Here is a 14132-nt window from a genome sequence, read left to right on the forward strand (position 1 = left end):
CTGGAGTTATTTCAAACAGGAACATTGTTTTCTAAAGTTACATCATGTTCTCTTTATTCAGACTGAGGAGCTGCAGCTTGTCAGAGATCAGCTCTTCTGCTCTGGCTTCAGCTCTGAAGTCCAACATCCGTCTGAGAGATCTGGACCTGGGTCTCAACGATCTGCAGGATTCAGGAGTGGAGCTGCTGAGAGATCTTCTGGAGAGTCCAGACTGCAGACTGGAGACTCTCGGGTCAGTACGGGGTCTCTGCTGGTTCAGCAGTATTATATTAAACACAGAGAGGTGTTTCTCTCTCTGGGGAATCTCAACAGATCAGTGATGTTTCCCACTGACTGCAGGCTCTTTCATTCTTCCATCAACTTTATATTGTAAGCTGAAAATGCAAATCCACATTTAGTTAGTTAGCAACTTTCTAAAAGACATATAGGATTTTACAGAAGAGTGGAAAATATGGAGCTAATTTCCTGCCATAACTCCACAAACAAACCAAACAAGTTTTACAAATGCCTTGTGATTCACTAACAAACACAATGTGGTTTGCAAATACAAAACACCATCTACAAACTAATGCATTCAGTTTTGCAAATAAAAATCGTACCTATCAAACAAAGACATAACAATTTTCTAATAAATCATATTTCAGAGACAAATTCAGGTTCTTACAAGTATAACTTTTTTTTTACAAGTACAAAACTTTTTTTTACAACAATAAAACTTTTTCTTCTCACGGTGGAATATTACTGCCAAAAGTCACGTTGTGCTCATACACACTAACACATGCTCCACGGCAGCAGGGGGCGCTACTGAGTCCATTGGGATGGCGGGAGGTTGAGCAGGGCATGGAACAGCCCTTGCCAGTCTGATGGCAGGTGTTTCTAGCGATCCAGCGATCTGGGTCAGTGTTATAGTGATAATATTATAAACAAGGTGAATTTAGCGATCACAACGAAAACAGCCAAGACACACATTGAGCCCAGAAAATGAATGTTATTACGGGCTGTAAATATAATAAGCCTGTGTCTAAAATGGACAACATTGTAAGGAGATTAAACTATACAGCGATTCTGCACTGCAGTCACTCAGCCGTCTCTCGAGTTTGTCTTTTCAAATCAGCTGCTCTTCATTTTCATTCCTGCTATATTCAATGAGTGATACAAATATTTTTTACCATAAGTTCTGAATAAAACTGATACCGTTGGACTCAGTACTTGACTGCAACCAGAAATAAAATGAAGTACTTTTACTGTGTACTTTTTGAGTAATCCTCTGTCAGAGTCCCTCCATAGTACATAATGCATGTTTTCTGCTTTCTTTGATGAATGATACAAATACAATTTTAAAGCCGCATTTTACACCTTGGAAAGTCTTTAGAGTCTGGCCTGGATAGCTGGTCACAACTATCCTTCAGCAAAGTGACACACCCTTGTGACTCTTCTTGGCTTATGAGGCTGCTGTCTTTTAAAGGAGACCTATCATGCTATATTTGAATAATATATTGTAGGGCCATATCTATATAAGGTATATTTATATGTTTTCTTTTTCAAAATACCAAACAGATCATGCATTTTAGCCATGCCTCATTTCGCTCTATTTTGCTCTCCTCCAGCCGGTCTTTGCATGAGTTGCAGCTGACCACGCCCCCCTGCAAAGGAGGGAAAAATGTGTCCAATTCAACAAAATGTTTTTGTGAAGGCCAGAGCTAAATTATAGATTGTTTGATTGTGTAATTACACGGTGTGAGAAAATAAATCCACAGCGTCCTATTAAACTTATTTTATTTACTTTTCCATGTTGTACATATACTTACTTGTATTACATGTTGAACCACATGCTGGATATCTTCCCCAGCCTCAAGGAAATACAATCAAATAAATGTAATTCAATAACATAACCTAGTTACTATGACTAGGTCCAAGATTGATATAACAATATGATGGGATGTAAAGCATGAGATCAGTCAGGACTCTGAAGCTGACTCAAAGAACAAACACTGATTTTAAACTTTATCCAAAACTGTTGGATTGTGTTGATCCCTGCAGGATCATACATGATGAAACGATCAGAGCCAAGATCCAGAAGACCTGTGAGTACTGAAACCATATCCTCCATTCATCAAACTATTGTACATTAAATCTGATCTTAAAAGATATTTATAGTACAATAATTATTATTATTGTTTTATTATTATGTTTCTCTGTCACCACCTCTCTCCATCAGGTGACTCCGATGTGGAACAGGAAGTGAAGACAGATAGAAAGGTGAGAGGAGCAGTTGAACAGAGTGGAGTATATTTATTTCATTTATTAGGGCTGTCAAGTTAAATGCTCTAACGCTCGCAATTTATCTAGAAACCTGTATATACATATATATAATATACCGCCCCCAATGTGCTGTGATTGGCTGGTACTACTGTGACATGTTAACCCGTTAATAACCCGTTTGATCCAGACTCATTTGCATTTTTCAAATTGGTCTGAATATGTTGTGGAATTGTGGTTTGCTTTCATGAAGCTAGAACTTAACTTGATTTCTATTAAAATAACTTTGTTTGTTCCAGACTCCTGAATCCTTCTCCCCTGAACACACAACTGAGTCTTCATACAGGTAATCCTATAACAAGACCAAACATTATTTTAAACACATTAATAATATATATTCATTTAATTGTGTTTGATTTCATGTCTTTCACCCTGAGGTATTGCATCCAATCTCTTTCCAACAGACGTAAATAAAATAATGCCTCTGTGTGTAGGAAGGATTGTTTTCTTGTGCCAGGCTAGATCCTCGCTGGACTCGAGATTTTGTTAATTTAATAAAAATGTGTTTACACACACATTCTGATGCATGTGGACACATCTTCAGTGATGTTCCTGTAATCATCAGGTGTTTCAGATCTTTCAACAAACCCTCCTCCAGGTCAGACTCCAGCTGGATGAACACCTGTCAGTCAGAACACAGGCCAGTGAAGGCTTGGTGTAGTAACCTGTCCCCTGTGTGTCTACAGGTTCAGGTGTCCTGGTCCAGGTGAGTTCCAGTGTGCTTCGACTGGCCTGGTGTTCGTCATGGCTCAGGAGGCGGAGCTTCTGTACAGGACGGTCCCTTGGGAGGAGAGCTTCCTCCAATCAGCTGGCAAGCAGGCAGCAGGGCCGCTGTTCAACGTGAAGAGTTCTGATGAAGCTGCCGTCTGCCAGCTCCACCTGCCACACAGTGAGACAGAGGATGGTAAAGACATCTAGTGTTAACAAATACACTTATATAATGATTAGCACTTTATACTATTCACAAGCGTTCAAGAGTTATAAAGCAGCTTTATTAAACTAGTTTAACAAATATAGCAACAGTATAATTCAGGCACCAAATCTATTTCAAAAGAAGAATAATTAAATGATTAAAAGCATGACATCATTATTGAACATACGATGCAATGCAGCTCTAAATACTGAGTTAGTTTTTCTTTGGACCCTCTGCAGTCTCCTCACTGTAATATTAAAGAGATTTAACTGTGATTGGTCAGTCCACAGCATGCTCAGCTGCTAACAGTGCTAACTCAACGCTAACTCTCTGTTACTGTTGTGATGCTAAGCTAGCAGTTCGATGAATTCTTACTTTGTTATTCATCTGTTGCTCTTTCTGCTCTTTACATTGTCAGTCTGGCTGAACCATGGACAAAACAAAACAACAGACAGCAACATTTATAAGTTAGACTTCCTACGCCCTAAAAGCTTTAGAAAACTCTTCACACATCTAGAGAATCACTCAGACATGAGACCGGACACAGTCAAGCTGTTCTGGCAGCAGATTACAAACATTTCAGCAGTCTGGAGAATAAAAAAGGATTAATAAAGTTTATGCATAACAGCAAAGGTTTTTACGGTGGGTCAGGAGGCTGCGCCCAGTAGTGTGCGCCTCCGCCCCGCAGTGGGACCTGCCGCTGGTGCTCGAGGCTCTGGTCACAGAACCGTTTGAGCCTCTGGACCTCTCCTCCCTGAAAGCACTGTCGTGGAAGACAGCGTTGCTACGTGCCTTAACGTCAGCCAAAAGAGTGTCTGAGGTTACCCCTTTGTCGGTGCACCTGAGTTGCTTGTTGATTCGGGGTGACCGGAGCGGGGAGACACTCGGACCGAACCCCTCCTTTGTGCCCAAAAACCTAAGGAGTGCGTTCAGGTCGAGGGCTATTCAGTTGGGGGGGATTTAGTCTTCCACCCCATAGTGGGGCTAGGGAGGCTAAACTGCACCTCCTCTGCCCGGTGCGGTGCTAAACTGCACCTCCGCTGCCCGGTGCGTGCGCTAGCATGTTAGGTGGAGCGCACAGCTGCCCTCAGACGCACTGAACAGCTGTTTGTGTGCTTCAAGGCGGGGTGACCGGGAAAGCCCTGTCCAAGAAACGCCTGGCAGGCTGCCTTTGCGAAGGCATTGCACATGCCTACGGACAGGCAGGGAGAGCCTGCCCCGAGGGGGTCCGTGCGCACTCCACATGAGCTGTGGCCACGTCAACAGCTTTATTCAAAGGTGTGAGTGTGGAGGACATATACACGGCGGCGTCTTGGTCAACGCCAGGCCGCTTCATAAAGTTGTATCTCTTGGATATGTCTGGCTCTTTCTCATCATCTGTGCTTGCTGGGGGGCAACACAGGACTGGTGAGGAGGTGGGCATCTGACCCTCTCCCCGGGTGTAAATGCGCTTGCGTTTTCTCCGAGCCCCTGGAGGGTCGCGGGGTGACGTAATGCGCTCTGGGCCCTTACAGGGCTGGAGGGCTCCCCTCTCCTGCACCACAGTTCGCGTTAACCGAATATTTTCCATCAATGACACATTTGTTCTAACAATGATGGAAAAATCTGAAAGCAGTCCGTGATTTTGACAGATTAGAAACACAACTCGGAACAGCGCCAACATGTCCACCAGCGGCCCACATTATATTACATCCTTAGTGGCCAGGTCGACTGAGGGCGATCTACTGTACTCTACTGTAACTATTATTTAGTCATTCACACCCCTGTCTAGTTGGTGACGAGTGTGTGTATATTAAGTAGCTATTGTCTAGTCTTGTTTTTGACCTCGTTGATTACCTCGTTGATTACCTCGTTGTTTAACCGGCTTTAGCAATCGCAAAATGTCACGGCAGCTGATCGTCCGAAGCTTTTTTAATAAGCCCAGTAATTGTGATGGTGTGGATAAAGGAGGTGAAACAAGAGGGATTGATGCAGTGGAGGTGGAGGATGAAGGACAAGCCAGTAAGACTAAAACTGACAACGTTCAGCCAGCGGCCGAGGGGCAAGCAAGCGACAAGGAGTTCAAGCGGGAGTACCGGGTTCAGTGGGATCAAGGGTTTGAGTGGCTGAGGAGGGAAGGTGGCAGAATGTTCTGCGACATCTGTAGAAAAGCTGAGATGAGTAACGGATTTGTCCGAGGGTGCACGACGATGCAGAAATCAGCGTTCAGGCTAGGCTACAGCATATCAATTTAGTTGTTCTTGTAAATGTTTTGTTCATATTTTGATTGTAATTGTCTAATTTAAAACGATGGCATTGTTCATATTTGCGTGTTTAGGCACAATGGTCGCAGTGTTTTTAGCGGCCTCTGCCCCCCTCTGCTGTGCTGTCAGTGCAGGAAAAAATAAATCATTCATTGACATGAAAAGTGAGCACACAGTCGATGTCTCTGTTCATCTTTTTTTTTCTCCATGCCCTTAAAAGTTCTGTATGAATCATTAAAACGAATGAATGAATGAACATTTGCTGCTCAGTACCCAAACACAAATATGAAATGTGTCTCATCTCATCATTAAAACATGAAAAATAAAATGAGAGGTAATAATGGATTATGACGGACATTTTACGATCCTGTCCGTCAAAATGGTTGACAACGAAAAAGTCTAACGCAACCATTGCTTCAAACTATAGTCTGTACACACTCTGCACAGGGCAAGTGTCTGAGTGTGGGGACATAGGGGGCACTTGCGCTCTCCCCGTGCTCCTTAGGGACTCAGGCGCGCGCATTCAGGTAGGCCCGCCCCGGGGCCGGCTACGTCTTTATACTAAGGTAGTACCCATAGAGTCCAGTAGAGGGCTCCGCCTGTGTTAATATAACAAGGGTTACAATCATAGGTTACAATATGTAACCCGGCGTTATGTTCACATACTTATTTTATTATTAAAATGTAAACCGATCTTTTTCATATGGGTGTTTTAGAGTTGTACCCCCTAGATCTAGTCTCTAGTAATTCTGCTCAAAGTGCACCAGATTGAAGCATTTTACTTTAAAATGTTCAACAATCTCTTCCCGGGGGGGCATCCCCCCGGACCCCCCTAGAGGATGTGGCGTCCATCCCCCATTCCATTGTGTATTCCTTGGATACTCTATTGATCTTTATATTTTCTACTGTACGATTCTCTGGCTGGGGGCAGGGGCGCCAGCTAAAATCTCGCCTAGGGCTGCAAAGTGTCTAGAGCCGGCCCTGGTGACATTGAATATGATGAAGCTGTTTCAGCAGCAATGCAACAGATGACCAGCTCTTTGCTCCACAGCGCTGCTCCTGGACGGCCTGTTGTCTGTCGTCCACATCACTGATGAAGGCCTGAGCATCTTGGAGCCGCTGGAGGTCACACGCACTCACGTGGTGGTGAAGGTGCCTCACCTCTCTCTCTTTGGCCTGGTCTGGGATATCATTAAAAGGTATCTGCTTCTGCGGATAAAGGGCAAGATTCTGGTGTTCCTACGACCCCCGGGCAGAGAGGAGCAAACACTGGATGTACATCTGCTGCAGAAAAACGTCCCTAAGAAGGAGGTAAGGCCATGTGCTCACCATCAGACTAAACACTGGTTTAAACCACAGCTGTTTCCACACACACTGCTCCTCTTCTCAAACCTTCTCGTGCTGGGAGAAGGATAAGATCTATCTGAACTGTAAATCTTCAGATCGCTCTTTGCGGTTTTGTATGATTCTCTCTCAGCATGTCTTTCTGTCTGAGGAAACTGATGGCATGAATGTTAAACACATCACACAGAACTGAAAGACCTGCTGAGATGAATCACTGCCAAGACAACGTGATCTCATCCCTACCAGCCACATGTTACAGCTTGGGCAGCAGCCTTTTGTGTTTTATAACTGACACAGACGGTTTGTGTTTTGGTTAACGTTGGAATAGCTTCTTCAATAGCTAATCTCAAAGAATTAATATTATCTAATTGTAATATTCCTTTACAAAGGCAATACATACTTATAATTATGTTGTGATTGATTGTGTATCTCATCACTTTGTGGAGCAGGTCTGTCAACGTTTGTTGTTGTTTAATGTGATCTTTAAATAAAGTTGTCTTGACTATCTGAGCATAACCAAAGTTACTCTGTTACTGAAGGTTGCTGATCAACACAGACCTGCTGTGAACATCACAATCTCCTCCGACTGTGAGCTGGAACTGTACAAAGGTTACAGTGTGCACTGTGAACCTGAGGGCTTCTTCATTCAGCCTGAGGTGAGTCACTGATACTCCTCTAAAGAAACACAATGATCATTAACACACATGTATCTGCATGTGGATCAGTTGCGGCGCAAGAGATTTTCTCTAGGGGGTGCTGTGGGGTAGCTTGACGTTTCATAGAGGGTGCTCAAACATTTAGGGTTTCCCATTAATGCACTAGCGCTACAGTTGAATTTTCTACTGCAACACTCCCCACACATATACACAGTGTACCCGTGACTGTTACAATGAAGGCTCAATAATCAGCTCACGGCATATAGGTGTAAGCAGCAGGGTAAAGTGCTATTTTACAAGTGGGGAGTGGACCTAACCTCCTCTGGGATCCAAAGATCTTTTTTTAAATATTGAAGTTCAAAGCATCAATCTGGTGCACTTTGAGAGCAGCATTAAGAGATCTATGGATACATCTCTCAACACCCATATGAAACAGATTTCTTCATGGATATTTTACTAATCACTCCCCTTTTAAAACTGTATTCTTGTTTTACTGTCATATAGTATTTCATAACTGTTTTTCATTTATGCTCTTATTTTTTTATACTGATCATATAAACGTGTGCCTCGGAAATACTTATTTACATAAATCGTGACCAAACCGTTTGAGACCCACTGAGATAACTAGACTAAAGTTAACTATTTAAACACTGAGAGTCCTTTACTTCACCTGAGCTGAGGTTATCTGAGACTCTCAGTCTGACAGGAGAGAGTTCTCCCTCCACCTTTTTGTTGAAAAAGCTCCTTATATCCGTTAGCTTGGCTAGCTAGCACCAGATGCTAACCACAACGATCTCCAGTAGATACCCACTGGCACGCACACAAAATGGCTCGTGCCACACAGAGCAGAGCTTGAATGAAACACAGAGACCCAGAAGTAAGCTATTTGTACTGTACTGTAGCATATTACTTTCGAATCAATAATCAATTAAAAAAAAAAAACATTTCTTGGGGGTGCACCCCCCAGGATAGCCTCCTGGCGCCGCCACTGATGTGGATCCACAATCAGGAAAGAAACAGATAAACGTTTAACTTCTGCTTTTGGTTTTCAGAGTAAAAGATTTGAATCAAGTTTTGGACCAGATTACGATCCGACATTTCAAGTTTCCCTGACGACGAGCACAGAGACCGTGGATTTGAAGCTCAAGAACCAACGTGGAAACGTAGTCTGGAATTATCGCCTGTCACTGGAAGGTAAAGACTCCACCTGAGCTCAGACCCAGTGATAGACTGATAACTCTAAAGCTCCATCTCATAGCCTTCTCTATTAAGGCTCCATGGCAACGCATCATTACGACATTAAACACAACCTGTAATGTTCTAAAACTATAGTAATAACTAGTGTGGTGTGGTGGTGAAACAGCGTGGCATCATGGGAGTTGTAGTCTTCAGCATCTCATGCTTAAGTGGATTGCAGCATTACAGGAGACCGTGATGAAAGATACTGTTACCTTTAAAATGACACATCTCTCTGAACCATTTGAGATAATCTATGTACACAACTCAACCAAGTATAAATAATACAGGTGTAGAAGTTTTTATCCATTTGAATGAGGAAATGTTACATATTATAACTTTAAGTGAACATAAATCCACCTCTGGGATTGTCGAGTTACTTTAATGTTTAAGAGATCTGTTTAATTTGACTGTTGGTTGACTAAAGTATTTTCCCTGTTTATCTACCAGGTCCAAGACATGCATTGTCCCAGAGAAATGTCCCAGCAGAGGGCACAGTCCCAGCAGAGAGCAGAGTCTCAGCAGAGAGCAGAGTCTCAGCAGAGAGCAGAGTCCCAGCAGAGAGCAGAGTCCCGGCAGAGAGCAGAGTCCCAGCAGAGAGCAGAGTCTCAGCAGAGAGCAGAGTCCCAGCAGAGAGCATAGTCTCAGCAGAGAGCAGAGTCCCAGCAGAGAGCAGAGTCCCAGCAGAGAGCAGAGTCTCAGCAGAGAGCAGAGTCCCAGCAGAGAGCAGAGTCCCAGCAGAGAGCAGAGTCCCGGCAGAGAGCAGAGTCTCTGCAGAGAGCAGAGTCTCAGCAGAGAGCAGAGCCTCAGCAGAGAGCAGAGTCTCAGCAGAGAGCAGAGTCCCAGCAGACCAGTGGCTGCTCTCAGTTCGGACACAGTTCATTCAAAGAGTTTCTTCACCTCTCCTGAAGGACCTTCTAGATAAACTCTTTGAGTCTAAAGTGATCAGTTATTCTGAAATGGAGTCAGCCATAACCAAATCCCGAAATGAGGGAGCACGAGAGGGAGCACGAGAGGTGTGGTGGACACGGTGCGAAAAAAAGGAGTCAGCAGGTTTCTGATCAATGCTCTCCGAGAGCTGGATCCCCATCTTTACGAAAAGCTCAACAAGCAACACCTGGAGTGTGACAGCCCCTGCTAGTTCTGCATGTGGCTACCTGTAACTAGAGATGGGTGTCAGGTACTAAATTGTTACCGGTACCTGATTGGTCAGGTGATGTGGCCGTCTGACCGCCGTCAGCCAGCAGCGCAGACCCTAAAGCCACCTTTTCTTTCATTTCTTTTATACAAAAACAAATCTGAACATCATATGTTTTGAATACAACTCAATGGACATCAGGGGGGGGGGGGGGGGGGGGAGATATGTTATTAAAACACTGCAGAGCCCATATTGTGCCTGTTTACTTCCTGTCTGTCTTCTTCTGCTGTTCCTGTTGATGTTTACCTTCTGTCTGTCTTTTTAATTACATTTCTTTGCACTTACTGAGATAAAAGAGGATTGAAATGCAGAAATGTTCAATTTCATATGTGATAATACGTTTAACTGTTCAAACTGCTTCTGTGAATACATTCATTATTATTAAAAACATGAATTAAAAACAAAGTAAGCTTCTTCAAAAGATTCACACACACACACACACACACACACACACACACACACACACACACACACACAGACACACACACACACACACACACACACACACACACACACACACACACACACACACACACACACACAGACACACACACACACACACACACACACACACACACACATAACTTTTCTGAATGTTCTTCCAATGAAAATAAAAAAAGATAAATTGATAAATTATTTTTATTTTATATTGTGTTCGTGAGGAATATTAACAATAAATACAGATCGAGGCACTTGCTGAATCCATCGTTTTCTGACACATTCCTCCGTACACACTTATAACAACAAGCTATAAATAATCATGAACAATAAACAGTGCAACAATTCTCTATGTGTTAAACAAAGGAATGGAAATATAGTATGAATACTGTGGCGCTGATCTTGTTTAAAAGATATATTAATTCAAGACGACTGTATACAAGATGGCGCTGTGACTTCCCAATATCAGCCAATTTGGAAAGCTATGTACGGCAACACAAGTAGGACATTTGAAACAGAAGTGTTTCGCCAAGTAGAGAAAAAAACTCCAAAATCCCGACAACCTAATTATTTTTATTGCAATGTAATTTCCCGATTATTTGAGAATAACTCCTTTTAGTGGGTTGAGTAAGTTCAATCATTTATGGCATTAATAATTTATACATAATTCTTAACTGTGAATGTCTTTCATTTTATGTAAAATTAGAAATGTGTTAGTCCGGCCAAAACGTTCTCTGTTGAGCTTCCTGGAAAAAAGGGAAATTACATAAAATATTTTCCATAAAAAAGTTGATTCAAGAACGAAACTCTGTTATTACATCAGTTTTTTTCTTTAGACAATTAGTGCTAAATCTGAAAGGTCTTTCCCAGCTTTGGAATTTCTCTGTTATCGTATTTCTTATCGTTTATAACTTTATGGCAGACCAACACATTCTTGCGCAGTGCAACTCAGGCAGCCGCCTTGACGTCAAATGTCCTATTTGGGTTGCCGTACGTAACTGTCCAATACAGTATGACCACCCGATTTTACGAAAGGCAACCCAAATAGGACATCATAGAAATTCACAAGCTAGGGAAGCTCTTTCAGATTTAGCAATACTTGTCCTATATTTGAAAAACACAGAGATTTGTTCTTTAATCAACTTTTTTTTAAATGAAATTTCCCTTTTTTCCAGGAATCTCAACAGAGAATGTTTTGGCCGGACTAAAACATTTGAGATTTGATGTAAAATGAAAGACATTCACAGTTAAGATGTTAATTATTAATGCCATAAATTATTGCCTACATTTAAAGTTTCTAATTTCTGCAGTTTGATAGTTAAATCAATTTCTCACTTATTATAAGAATGTAATGAACCCACTAAAAGGAGTTATCCTCAAATGATCTGGAACTCACGTTGTAATAACAATAACTCATCTCTCTCGTTCAGATTCAAAACATTTAAATTAAATTAAAGACCAATCTTTTTAATTTGGCTTATAATTTGGGGCAAAAGTATTTTTTTAGTAGTATCACTGTTCATGTTTTAAGATATAACTCTTTCTGTTTGTTTACACCTTGTTTTTAATTATTGTTGCTCATTTGTTATTGTCATTTTATGTCATACTCTGTAAAAGCACTTCAAGCATGAAAGGTGTTATATAAATAAAGTTTATTATTATTAATGTCGTCTGGTTTTTTGAGCGTTATATTCTCTTCTTTGTGAAACGCCGCTGTGTCAAATGTCCTTCTTGGGTTGCCGTACATTGCCAAAATGGGTGCGCTCTGTGAGTCTCACACTCCGCTTCTCTCTGGGGGCTCTCTCCCTCTATTCACACCACTTTTCCCCAGCTTTCAAAGACTTATTCCTGGGTAGAAAAGCCATGTGCATCACCCTGGATCTCTGCATATGTGCCTGTGAGTCTGAGACCCTGCTGATTGATTGATTGATTGATTGATTGATTGATTGATTGAAAAGTTTATTAACAGCTTGTATATTGGGTACAGTACAGTACAGCTCAAAACATACAATTGTTAAGGGGATGCAGAACAGAGAATGACTTTCGTCTTGTTTACATCAGGGTCCCCCATTTCCAATTCATCATATCATTTAAGACATACAAGACATATTTGACATACAGATAGCTTATTTACAATTTACATACAGGTGTTTTTTTTACATACAGTTGGCTTACTTACACATTTCATTTTAGTAATATGGTTCCCTAACACAATGCACATAGTCTTGAGCTCACTGGGGTCTGGGGTCCTGCATATGCATTAATCAGGCTTTTTACACTTTTTTCCATGAACATGATTTTTATTCACTATCATTGGGCTAAATTAATCAAATTCCGGGTTACTCGGAGCACAATTGTAACCTTTACTATTTAAATGTATTTGTATTATATATTTTTGGGCAATAAAAGTGACATTTCTGGGTGACTTTGTCAGTTTATGGAACTTAGCCCACAAATCCTGGAGGTTCCAGGCCAAATTTGGGAGCTCATAGGCGGCCTGCCATGAGCCCCCACCCTTGGAAAGAAGAAAAAAGTGAAAAAAACGGTCAATTATATCTTAAAATAATCAAACATGAAGTTTAAAAATATTCTCGAAATAATTACTAAGTGCCAACTGAGAAGGGGCTCAAAAAAGCTCCTTCGGGCCGAAGCCCCGGACACTTTTTCACTTCTCCGTTGCAACTTACAACGGAGAGGGGAAACCAAGCTTCCCCTTCTCCGTCAAAAAAAATGTATTCATCCATTTCAGACTACTGTCTGCACGAAATCGGAACCCGGTTTTTGAGAGGACTCAGAAAAAAAAAACGGGTGTCTGATTTCATGGAGGAATGTATCCGCTCCATGTGCACTCTGGCTCTGATACATTTGTTGCCTGGAGACCCCCCAGCCTGGTTCTTACCAAACTTTAAGTTTGCAAACTGGTCTCTGGACGAATGTAAGGGGAGTTTGAGGGGACTCTACCTGCATTATGAGACACTATTTTGGGATACATTTTCTCACTTTCACTCCTTTTCTATGGATCTCCAAAAAGTGAACTCAGACTTTTTCTGACTGTGGAGGAATGCAAGGGGAGTTGACAGGGGACTGATGCACTATTTTTGGATACTTTTTTTCATTTTCAGCCCTTTTCCATGGATGAATTGAAACTTATTTTTTTTACATTTTGGTCAATTTGACCCAGTTCTGGTAACCACATTGCCTGGAGGATAGGACCAAGATATGACAGACTCTCTGGCCGCCTCACAAGTCACTATTGTCGGACACTTTCTTTGTTTTACCCCGGTTCTAGCACTCTTTCCTCCTTTGACCATAAAACATGTTTCCTGCTGGGGTACTGCCTGGTTCCGGGGAACCCCAACCCCTCTCATGGTTGGGGCACCATGAATTGAAGCATTGGACCCATTGTTGCAATCACCGGTTACGCTAACGCATATAAACGGAGAAACACATCATGGAGGTTCCAGGCAGAATTTGGGTACTCATAGGCGGCTCATAGGCGGCCTGCCATGCACACCCACCCGTGGAAAGAAGAAGAAGAAAAAAGTAAAGAAAACGGTCAATTATATCTTAAAATAATCAAAAATGAAGTTTTAAAAAATTGTCGAAAAAACGACTGAGTGCCAACGGAGAAGGGGCTCGAAAAAGCTCAACCTGTTGGCGCTTCGGTCCGAAGCCCTGGACACTTTTCCCCTTCTCCGTCAAAACTTACAACGGAGAGGGGAAAATCAGGTTCCCCTACTCCGTTGAAAAAGTTAATTCATCCATTTCAGACTGCTGTCTGCAAG

At 42.0% G+C, this 14132-nt stretch overlaps 2 protein-coding genes across 2 annotated transcripts in view; both read left to right on the top strand.

Moving 5' to 3' along the window:
- The window catches only part of LOC307034972 (NACHT, LRR and PYD domains-containing protein 14-like), a gene marked incomplete at its 3' end in the record, with an annotated part of 176748 nt that extends 173511 nt beyond the window's left edge, over positions 1 to 3237 (top strand). The window contains exons 11-15 of the mRNA XM_079673896.1: positions 62 to 232; positions 2041 to 2084; positions 2219 to 2259; positions 2559 to 2605; positions 3006 to 3237. Of these exons, the coding sequence (XP_079530022.1) occupies positions 62 to 232; positions 2041 to 2084; positions 2219 to 2259; positions 2559 to 2605; positions 3006 to 3237 (535 nt within the window). The remainder of the gene's footprint in view (positions 1 to 61; positions 233 to 2040; positions 2085 to 2218; positions 2260 to 2558; positions 2606 to 3005) is intronic.
- Positions 3238 to 5112: 1875 nt separating this feature from the next.
- Positions 5113 to 10048, top strand: LOC307034973 (uncharacterized protein; the record flags this gene model as incomplete). Its single annotated transcript, XM_079673897.1, has 5 exons — positions 5113 to 5350; positions 6527 to 6786; positions 7359 to 7475; positions 8528 to 8669; positions 9162 to 10048. The coding sequence occupies 5 exons, from the start codon at positions 5113 to 5115 to the stop codon at positions 9770 to 9772; spliced, it is 1368 nt and encodes a 455-aa protein (XP_079530023.1). The 3' UTR covers positions 9773 to 10048.
- Between the last annotated feature and the right edge of the window lie 4084 nt (positions 10049 to 14132).

The sequence above is a fragment of the Notothenia rossii genome (genome assembly GCF_949606895.1).
Source record: "Notothenia rossii genome assembly, chromosome: 4".
NCBI lineage: Eukaryota > Metazoa > Chordata > Actinopteri > Perciformes > Nototheniidae > Notothenia > Notothenia rossii.